Genomic DNA, 11,689 nt, shown 5'->3' with positions numbered 1-11,689 from the left:
CTCAAAACATTACAATGTTTTTTCTTAAAAATTCCTCAATTGTCTCAGTTTTTGTTGAATTGAAGAAACTTTTTTTGTCATTATGTTCCAACTTGTTTTCTCAAAGTATGAAGACGATATGTATGTAATGTCATTTTTTTGCTCAAAATATTACAAGTTATTTATTGTTTTGCTAAAAAATATTCCCAAAAAGTCTTTGTTCTGAAGACGTGGCAACATTTCTCTTTAACATCGTGCCCTTGTCTTATGAAATTAAGACTTTACTGTTATTTTCCTTGTAGTTGCCCTTTTAATCCTGTTAGTTGATGCACTAGAAGAGAGGCTTTATTAAACACTACTAAACATAAAACATCAGTCTAATGCATGACTTGGCAGTATCACTCTGTGATTGGTTTAAAGCCTTACAGACTGAGGAATGTAATGCAGAACAAAGGAGTGTTGAGGTTGATAGAGGTGCTTCGTTTTCCCTTCAGCTTTAACTGTGCTTCGCTTTGTTGCATCATTTTGCTGCCAATCAACAAATAAAACATAAAAAAAAAAAGTGGAACGTCACCGATAGCTATTTAAGAAACAAAACTGAAATACAAAACGACACGTTAGAAACGACGAGTGCAGAGGACGGATTCCTTTTTGTTATAAACATCAGTATTGCACCAAAGCAGCATATTTGGACGAGCATTCTGCGAGAGTCAGAACAGTTTGTCTTTGAGGGAGAGGATTTAGATGAGGACAGTAGCTACTAGTGTTATTCATAAATACAGTATAAAAATACAATATGGAAAATCTGCAGGGGCTTTAGTTTGGGAATGTTGGGTTGCGGGGAATGCAGTGGGAGAGGAGAAGGTGTTTGAAGGGAGAAGGAAAGAGGAGAGGAAGGGACTGAGATGCTCGGCACCTCTAGAAGGTCTGATCATCGTTGCAGGACTCGGTGGCGTGTCCGAAAGCCTCGCAGATGTCGCAGTAGGGCCTCTCGTCTGCCGGGTTGCCGTGGTAGGTGGTGTGAGGTACGGAGTCGGGGCTCTGAGCCTGAGTGGGACAGTCCTCAGTGTCGTGGAGGTCGAAGCAGTCGCAGATGTCACAGAACAGACGAGGGGTCGCCTTCTTTTCACGCTTCGACACGCCTTCGTTAAAACTATGAGAGAACAGAAACGATATTACAACGAGCGTTAGCTAAAGAGACATATGATCATCTGGATTTTTCTGGACTTGTTGTCCACAAATCTCATTAAAAGACACAAACCAACAATATGTTCCATTCCCTAAATGATTTACAGTGTAAAGTTATGCTCAAAATGATTCATGTTGAAAGCAAAATTTAAATTTATAGCAAATTTTTATTTGGCAAATAAATTTCTTCCAGCTGCAAATGACATAAAGAAGTGACGTCAGACAGGAGGACCTTCTGTTAGAGATGTTAATAATACATTTGAACTACTTCTATGTTTTTTGTTTAGATTTTTGGGCTGTACCACAAAGTAAGTACAACATATTTAGGTTTTCTTTACGTAAGCAGGCTGCTGATGTAGCACTTCCTCCTTATAACATCAGGAATTGTTTGAATCAAAGAGATGAAGAAAGAGAATTTGGTCAGATCAAAGCACACTGACCAACTAACCGACCAGTTGAGTTGGACACCACAGCCATGTCAACTCACCTACCAGACTGTGGCCTGTCAAAGGCAGCATCTTGTAAAATTCCTCTTGTAAGTGAACAACACTCCATCCCAACCAGATATTATATATTATTATGTGCTGTATCCGACCAGTCAGTGAACCAGAAGATGACTCAACAGCTCTCAGCACTGCATGGCCTATTTCTCACCTCAAATTTATTCAGAAGCAAGTTTTAATGGATAATTTGGAATTTGACATTTGATGTTTCCAAAACAGAAGCAGAAACCAATAACAGGGACACACAAATGTCAAAGTGTGAGGAGACGCTAAGGGGTTGTTTTTACCAACAGTCCAAAACCTAAAAATGTTCAATTTACCATTATAGAAAACGTAAAAAAGCTGAAAATGTCACATTTCCGATGATGGAAGTATTCCTATATAAATGTTAAAATGATCATCAGAACAGCTGATGATTAATCCAGTCCATCCTCACAAAAGGAGCTTGTGAAGCTGCAGTTTTCCAGTCATTTCATTTTTAAAAATTGTTTTTCTTACCCATCAGTCCCGTCGTTGCCGTTGAACTCAGTCAGTGCGAGCTTCTTCAGTTTGATCTTCAGCTCCTCGTTCTTCCGCTGCAGGTCCACAATCACACTGTTCAAGAAGTTGATCTGAAGGAGACAATCAAGCAAATGTCACCACCTGAACAATACGTAGCACAAATAGAACTGAACACTACAAATGTCCTGATCTGATCTCAAAGATTAGGATCAGGGCCAAGGATCCTTTGTTTATGTCTGCTGTCACTCAGGACTCTAGGGAGGCACATTTTGAATAGCTTTCTAGATCAATAATCAGAAGTGTTTTCATTCAATAATGGATTAATCAAAAACACAAATTGAACCCAGTGGACATTTGTCCTGTGTTGGTATGAAGCTCTGGTTAGAGGACATCAAGCATCACAGAAGTCTTCATGGTGCCTGTTGCTAGTTAAACTCCCACAATTCTTCCTTCTTGCCAGCATACAACTGCCTGTAGTGATGCCTCCTCACAACAATACTAAACAATAAGAGACTCCACCTGGTGGAACAACCAGGTACTGCAGCTAACCTACAGCACATTTCCTGAATTGCATGTGGAGAATACAGGTTTTTACCATGTTTTGTAGCTTGTGCAGCCACAGTAGCCCGACCCTCTAACACTACACCCAGAGCTTTACAACACGATTCATCACCATCTACATATATTAAGGCACAGCTTGCATGCAGAAATGCAACTTTTTTTCAATACATAGCAGAACTATTCAGTTGTAAAGAATACACATTGGACTGATTTTAGGAACCTTTATGTACTTTAAGTATGCATTATCTAGGAAAATGGTATCAGACTTGGACTTGGATTGGATTAGGGACAAAATTGGTTGACATCCCTACTGAAAACCCTTAAAGGCGCTTGTAAAAGGTATTTGTGGATGGTCTCACCTGTCCCTCAGCGAACTCCTTCTCTTCCCTCAGCTGCTCCAGAGCTGCTTCACCTGCGCAAGAACCGTGAATCAGAAAACACGTCAACAAAAACAGATTTCATCTCAGATGCAGAGCTCATGGGAAACATCTCCTCACCTGAGGGTGGAGCTTCCCTATCTTCTCCCTCTGAGGCCTGTGTTCCCATTAGCCTTTCCTCTAGACTGTGAACTCGGCTTTGCAGCTGAGCCTTGTCTCTCTCCAGCGTCTCTACAGCCGACTGCAGGGTCTTGGCCATGGCATTTTCTCCTCGCAGCACTGCAATCTGCAGCGACAGAGCAAACACATAAATACTTAACACACTTGAGATTACACTGGATAAATATACAGCAAGTCAGGTTTCAGTACCTCATTTCTCAGCGTTTCCAGCTCCCGGTCTTTGTCGGAGATTAAGGCGCCAGTAGATTTCTGGAAGTTGACATCTCCCTCTATTTCCTGATTAGAGATGGTTTCTCTGCAGAAAAATGTGGAAATTTAGTGACTATAAATGTGGCGAAACCACATCAAACAAAGTTACTCAAAAGTTTACAAAGAGTGAAATCACAAACAGACAGAAAACTGGATATGCACACATCTCTTCCAAAAGATTTTTTTTTATTTTTTTTGCTATTTCCTTGCTAATTTAATTGGTAAAATCTCTCTGAAAAGCGTACTCTGACTGTCCAGCTGCCAGAATAAGGATAAGAGAAGAGACGCATTGATAAGACATGCTGATGGATTCATCTAGGTCACCTTCAATAATTACCAGAAGCTCACGGATATTTTAAGCTTTGTGTGTTTTGGGACAGTTTTTGCCCTCTCAGGCAACATACAGGCCGGCCTAACCTGACTACTTTGTCCCAAATCTGCACCACTTACTAATTCTAAACATATGTTGAGTATGAAATGTGTTCACTCCAGAAAATGGACTATTAAAGTGACTTGTTCTAGTCATTGTGTTGACTAAAAAACCCTGCAGTGTGCTGTAGAGAGATGTTTATGCTTAGAAAATCCTGATATAACATCAGAATCACTTCAGTCTTTGTGTTTTATTTTTAAATTTGTCAGAAATGAATGGTTTATATGAACCAGATTCTTTAAAAAAGGCACTCTTTGGCACAACTGACATACCATTATGGAGTGAAACTTTCAAAGGCCTTTTGGCTAAACTGCAGGCTGTGTTTACACAGAGCACATTGGAAAAGCATGGAAACAAACTGTAAGTAGTAAAATATAATGTGGTGGCATGTGGGTTCTCCAATGGCCTGTACTGATGACAGCAGTGATTGCACATGGGGTTTTTTGGCCACAACAGAACAATCATCCCTCTCCACTGGCTCTTTTTGCCAGATTTGGTTCCCTGTAACTTTACCGTCTTCCTTAGTTAAAGAGTCGCTGTAGGAGATTCAGCTCATTGAAGATTGTGCTTGACATGTTTATATATTGGCGCTTCCAGAGGCAGTGTGGTGGAAGCATTGGGAACACTGTTGCACAAGGAGGGGAGTCTGACAGGGATGGGGCACCAAACTCAAGTCTGTTATGGTGTTTGAATTTTATAGGGACAGATTCTGAAGTTTTCTGATGGCACCTTGTGTGCATCACACCATCGGTATCCTTGTATCTTGCATAAGATACAAACAAAACTCTAAATAAAACATAACTCTGTTGCGCTACTAGTAGTGAAAAACTCAGCAGGGTACCTTGATCCTAAAGTGTACTCAAGTTACAGCATCAATACAGTTCTAACACATAAACCAAGTAAGACAACAAGAAGCAAGAAACTGCCTCCAAAATCAATCACAATAAACCCCAGCTGCCAACACCTCTGTGTTACAGTCATCCTGAAGAGTCAACGTGAGGGGAAGCAGGTTGTTTCACTGCTTCACATCGCTTTTCTTTCTCAATGTTCGCTTGAAAACACTCTCTTCCTCCACATCTATTATTTCTGCCCTAATTGTACAACAACCTCTTCGTTTCCCTCCAGCCGACACCACACAGCTGCTGGCTCATGTCTCATCCTTCCTCCTTCCCCTCCTGCTTCTCTGATCCTCCACCACATACTTTGAAACACGGCTGTCATCCTGCTTCAACCATCTATCATCCCCACTTTATTGAACATTCATCTTAAGTCGCTGCTCTGTGGAGGCACCTAGATGTTTTAATCTTCTCATTATTGAGAGAGAGGTTTCTGTTTCTGACGTGCACAAGTACAGAAGAGTTATATTCATGGCTTCTTTTGTTTCCAGACTTAGAAAGGGCTTAAAATAAGACCAAGAGCATGGTGAATAGATGAAAAAACTAAAATCAGATTTAGAAATGCAATGGTCATCTTTAGTACAGTACACATCTGGCTCTATTACAAAGAAAAGTGATTTGATCTCATGCAAATCAGGCTGCAGCTAAGTCTTTCATTAACCCTGTGAGCAATGGACCACTCCAGGGTGATTTCATTATCTTTACTTTTAATTTTAATAGGACTACCCATACATGCTGTATGCTCAAAACATAGCTCAGAATGAACAGATTCCTCTGAGAAACGTAATATAAAAATAAACAAATGCCCTTAAGCAACATTCAGTGTGTATTAACATGCCATAAGCACTAAATTAAGTATGTAAGGTTTATAAAGGCTAAATAAGGGGTTAAAATAAATCTAAAGCTGGAGAAATAGTTATACAATATAAGTGTTCACACACAAAGTAGATTCTAATGTAGACAAGGTAACTGTGACTATGATGTGCTAGCAATTTAATATCAGTTAAAATTATTTTATTTTGAAAAAGCCCATCATATTTTTAATTAATGGAGTGCCTACAACTAATAGTTATATTTTTAAAGTGTGTTAAAAATCTGAAAAACAGCAGGCTTCTTACCGGGTCTTCATGTCTGGCTGTTGACTGCTGCGGTCGTCATTGTGCTGAGAGGAAAACACAAACACAGAGGAATTTAAATAGAGCCTAAACCTGTCTGAGCTTAAAGAGTTTACTCACAGCAGGAGGGCAAACTCACAACACCAAATCCTAATAATAAAAACCACAGATTCTGGCTTAACCAAGCCTGGATCTATAACAGGATGAAGGATCATTTCCATAATATGAAATATGTAAAGGCCACTACCTCGTCAAGATGTTGAGACTTCTGGGAGGCCAGCTTCAGCTCCTCACTGAGAGTGAAAACAGAGAAAGGAGAGCAGACACATATAAGCGCTGAGCTCAAAGCAGTACAGTCAGATATCTGTGTCATGATCACTGCTGTATGCTTAAATCTGGTGGTGGCAGATGTGAACATCTGTTAGCACCACTTCAACACACAGTGGCACACACAATAACTAACAAGCTAAATCATTTCCACGGCTCTTTCTGTGCGCTGGTACATGATCCAAATGCAAAAATAAGTGCTTTTTGAGTTTTCAGGTGAATTTCAGGCTGTGTCGATACCCCATCTCATGACGGCTGTTGATGAGGCATGATCATCCAGCTTATGTGTTTTCTGTTTTATGCATTTTAGATATAGTGGTATGTATATTTTGTATTTTTTCTTTTGAGTTCCCCACCAATCAACCAGACAGTGATGTTCCACTGAAAACTGTGCAGATCAGCTCCTCTGTGAGTCATAACACATTTCTGTGCATACACTGAATGGATGCATTATCAGATCTCAATATGGCGCTACCAAGCAGCAACTAAAATGGTATGATGGTAAAATCAATTCAAATGTTCTTTACAGTGCAAAACCACTGATGGTTGCAAGGTGCTGCCACCAACAAATTTCAAATCAAGGAACGTCAGCTTTTTTGTAGCAATACTGTCAATTCTTTTCTCAACAAGTCATTGCTGTCTCAACATTAATGGTATATAAAGGATGGATTTAGCCACTGTGACGTCACCCATTTCTTTGTGGACTACAGTTTTGAAACCTTAAGTTTTGAATTTAACCATCAGCATTTTGGATTTTTGAAACCAAACAAGTCCTGCTCTAAAACAGACCCAGCCTGGTCATCTATTTTCCTCTAATTGGGACCGTAATTTACTAAATGACCACCATGCTGTATTGAAGGACACTTGAAACTAGCAATAAACTCATTAGGAAAACGTTTACTGAGGTAACAGATCAAGTAAGAATCAGGGTGGTTTCTCATAGGTTTCTGTACACTCAGACTTGTTTTGGCAAACAAATGAGTCGCCTCCTGCTGGCTGCAGGTTAAAGGTACTTGTGCAATGGCTTCACTTTTCAGACTCAGAGGCTACGTCTTTCAATTACTAAATTCAGGCCTTTGAATATAAACTCCATCAATAATATTGCATGTAAGGACTGACTAGAACACTGGAACACACTGAAAATACATAGGACATTTTTTTTGAGTGTTCAATTACAACAAAACTTCTGACAGGAAACTTCAACTTCAAAAGGTCAAGTGCTACTCATAATGCATTTTTTAAGTATGAAGTACATGATGAAGTACTGATTAAGCCAATCAGGGAAATTTTTAACTGATCAGTAGCGTCATGAACCTAAGCCTGAACCAGAGGGAACATCACGAACATACATTTTTGCATCACATTTGTTATGTGGAGATCAGAAAACTTGATCTTTATGTCTGTAATGTTGTGTTGAGCAGGCAGGACCAGGAGAGAAAACAGTACCAAAAACATTTTTTTTTTTTTTTACAAAAAGCACAAATCCAGCATGAGATTAAAAAAAAAAAAAAAAAGGCTTGAAAGTTGTATTGGTTTTCACAAGAACTGACTCATATTTCTATAAACCAAAACCTAAAAATAAAATTATCTGAATAATTTCACAGATGCTACAGTCACATAGAAATTCTGCACAAATCAAATGATTTGTTGTATGATTCTTGTCATTCTTTTCCTTATGAACTTTTCAAAAAGCAGCCAAATGTTTAGACTTTGGACTAAAAGAGCTGAACTAAACCCAACAGTGAGCATATATATATATATATAGAGAGAGAGAGAGTACTGAAATGCAATGATTTGTAATCTGCTGACTAATTCTCATCATCCAGAAAACCATCTGTTGGCCCATCTCTGCTGCTTAGGTTTCACTGTTACACCCTCTGGTTGTAAACATCTTAAAGGATTTGCTGTGGTTTTTATACAGTAATGTTATCCTCCACAATGTGTACTGCAGTGACTGGAAATAGCATCAGACATACTAAAGCTGATACTGTAATCTGTGCAATGGATCAAATGTGGACGCAGAGACGGCTGAATAGACGATCCTGTCTGGGAGTTTATGAATCTGGATATTCTTGGATGCTGGAACTAAATGATTTCCTGGAGAAATTGAGTTTAGCCCCATGTGGGTCATTCATAGGATTTGTGTCAAAGGAAGAACTCTAAGAGCTATGTGTGACTAATAGCCGGGTCTGAGCACCATCTGGGGGAAATATTTAGCTGCCTGCTGTATAATTACATCCACCAAGCCTTTATAGCATCCTGCACTCTGACACAACAGGAGCTGGCTGACTTACAGGGGAACAGCCCTGTCAAAAATCTGTATTTAAAAAAATAAATAAAAAATCTTTCAATATCACTGCTTTTGTTGGTGCACAGACTAAGATGGATAAATGCTCTGTTGCAGCAGAACCACAGATGTAGCAGAGAACCCAGTGGGATTAGCTTCTCCAATCTTATCTGTGGAATAGTTTGACACATACTGTATAATTTAGTACTGCAAGTTTTAGACTGTAAGTTTGTGCTGTATGAATCTTCAGTTTCTGCAGACTTAAAAAAAAACTAAAAACTAAAAGAAATCCTTATACAGCTCAATATTGTTTGCTTTTGGTCATTTACAAGCAGAAATAATTGACAACAAGCTAAAAACCACACACATCTGACATTTAGTAACTGAGCTTGATGATTGGATGACTTTTCCTCTCACATCCTCACAAGGTTTGTCTTTGTGATTTAACCCTCTAAACCCAAACATATAACATAAGGTATGAAAGGCAGTTTTTAAAAAAAAAAAAAAAAAAAAAAAGCTGTAAAACAGAAAAAAAATCACCAGATTTTCAACTTTCCAAAGTTACTTTAACATATAATGTGTGACCTGTGGTTTCATTAGGAAAAATGACAATTTTAGGCTTAAAATCATGATAGTTCATCAAAATCACTTTTGCCAAAAAACAAAAACAAACAAAAATTTGCACTAGAAAACATAAAATTCTGAGCTGCACAGTGCAACTGGGGAGCCACGACTGATTAAGCTGCAACCAGTAGTTACATGATAAAAATGAATGGTGAACTTCAGCCTGAGTTTACACAGAACAGACAGGAGATGACAAGAGAGACTTAGAGGAAAATAAAACATATTTGACAAATACAATAAATGTAGCATGCCTCTAAAACTGTCAGCAAGTTGTTGGAAGAACTTTCAAGAGCTGATGTGCAGAATAGTGTAAATAGATGTAAAAAAAAAAAAAAAGACAAGTAGTTACATATCAATAGCATGTGGAGCCATTAATTTTTCCAGTATTGCTAACACCTTTGAGCATTTTTTGTAAACAAATGATCAAAGAAATTCAGCTTCTTTTTTTCTTTTTAAACTTCCAGTTCTAATCATAGCCCTAAATGCACTTGTTCGATACCCTGTTTGAATAAATGAAGGTTAAAGTCTCAGAGCTCTAATGTGCAGCTGGAAATAAGTAGCTTTACCGAGTCACTGAGAGTTTAAATAAAGATATGAACTTAGACGATTAATAGTTTTCTTCCGGCGTTCCTCTCTTGTATCATTTACGGGAGCAGCTCTTTTTATTGTAATAAATTCTTAATGTCTTTATACCCTCCATTATAACAATCTGTTGACTAAAGCAGTCCATTTTGTGCAGAAGAAGAGTCATATGATGCATTAAACGTGTCCTCCTATGTGATCACACGCAGAGTCTGATGAAGGAAATGTGGCAAACAAAGTAAAGCTAATAACCAATGTCGTGATCCTCCTTATCTCTGAATGGGGTTTTTAGGTTTTGTTGAGCTGGAAAGCCTGGCTATGTCAAATTTGCTTCATGGTACACCCCTCCGGTGTATTTTTCTGCGTTCTGCACAGTATGTGTGTGTTGATCTCTGAGTGTTTACAAAACACAGGTGACTTTACAGCTCAGCGCTGCACCTAAACGCCTCCTGAGTATCAAACAAAGCTGCTGCTCTGCTAGCGTGCTGCTCATGCCACGGGGTAAGTCATGTTTTGATTGCATAATTTGTAAATGAGGTATCTCTTTCAACAAAATCAGCAGCAAATTGTTACTGAACATGAAATGTTTAGGTATTAACTGCTGAGTTTAATAGACAAACTAATCTGGATTTGACCTGCAGAGGCACAAAAACAATACACGAGCACTAAAAACACATATGAGGGGCAGTGAAATGCCACAAAGCCACATTGTTTTCAAATGCACAAGCCTGAAAACACACACACACACAGACACACACTCTGTGATGTCACAGTGCCATGCTGGAGCCAGGCGGTCCTAGGAGGAGAGGAGTGATTGCATAACAGCATCAGAGAGAGGAAGGACGGGCTCAGAGAGGATGGAGGAATGCACTGCTGAGACGAGGAAGGATGGAAGTAGAGGCTGAAACGATGCAACGAAGGGTTTTAGCGTGACTCGTGCATTTGCAGATATTTATAGTTGTTCAGGCGTACACAGAAAAGGACAAAGTTGTTTGACTGTAGCTGAGGTCATTTGTTGACATTCTGCGTCTCCATCTGCTGCTCCTCCTACAGGACACTACATATTGATGACTATACTGCAGCCAGTTACATCCATCTGGAGCTGTGACGTTGCAGCTCGGGGCTCTGATGACTCAGGGGAGGTGTGGCAGGATGATGTAAAGACACCAAACACACTGCACACACACACACACACACACACACACAGCTTTGCACAAGCACAAAGTCTATAAATAGACCTCAGTATCAGGCTGGAGATCCACCATCAACATAACAAAAAGGCAATTAAAAGATGGAACATTTTTACCGCATCATGCTTCAGCTGCACAATCAAAGACCTGCTGCTAATTCATAATTTCATCAAAGAAGTTGTTTCCATGCCAACACTGTGGAAGACGTGGAAAAAGTCAATTATCCATCTTGATTTGTTATTACTCATATTTATCGACGGTGGGAATCTTGAAGGTTTTCTCATGTTTTTGCCTCGAGATTTCAGACACTGACAGACTGACAAAACTGAGATTGTTAATTAAGTTAAGCTGTGAGCAGCAGATTTTTTTAGTCTGTGTTTCTTAATATTTCTGCAAACTTGGCACCGATAAAAGTAGCCTAATTAGCTGTTACCACTCCCTGTTGGAAATGTTTTCATAGATGCACAACTAATATTAGATTCGAGTAATACTGAAGAAAACTTAAAAATGTGATTATTCCTGGGGAAGTTCTGTTTTTGTTGTTGTTTTGTTTTCTCGCAATGACCATCATGCTATTCTTAGAACATGTAAGCATTCATATCAGAGCTGCAACAATGAATTCTTTAATTGATTAGCTGTCAACTGTAAAATTATTCATTTACTATTTTGATAATTAATTAACTAATTAGCTTGAATAATA

The 11,689-nt window shown here is 38.9% G+C and overlaps 1 protein-coding gene across 1 annotated transcript in view; it reads right to left on the bottom strand.

Moving 5' to 3' along the window:
• Positions 1-104: 104 nt before the first annotated feature.
• The window catches only part of clip1b (CAP-GLY domain containing linker protein 1b), a 52,380-nt gene continuing 40,795 nt past the window's right edge, over positions 105-11,689 (bottom strand). Inside the window, exons 17-23 of the mRNA XM_008287343.1 lie at positions 6,227-6,272; positions 5,983-6,026; positions 3,479-3,584; positions 3,230-3,395; positions 3,092-3,144; positions 2,169-2,281; positions 105-1,132 (exon numbers count right to left, since the gene is read on the bottom strand). Of these exons, the coding sequence (XP_008285565.1) occupies positions 898-1,132; positions 2,169-2,281; positions 3,092-3,144; positions 3,230-3,395; positions 3,479-3,584; positions 5,983-6,026; positions 6,227-6,272 (763 nt within the window). The 3' untranslated portion in view covers positions 105-897. The remainder of the gene's footprint in view (positions 1,133-2,168; positions 2,282-3,091; positions 3,145-3,229; positions 3,396-3,478; positions 3,585-5,982; positions 6,027-6,226; positions 6,273-11,689) is intronic.

Source organism: Stegastes partitus, unplaced genomic scaffold (assembly GCF_000690725.1).
Source record: "Stegastes partitus isolate 25-593 unplaced genomic scaffold, Stegastes_partitus-1.0.2 Scaffold496, whole genome shotgun sequence".
Taxonomy (NCBI): domain Eukaryota; kingdom Metazoa; phylum Chordata; class Actinopteri; family Pomacentridae; genus Stegastes; species Stegastes partitus.
This window is presented reverse-complemented; position numbering and strand designations above follow the sequence as displayed.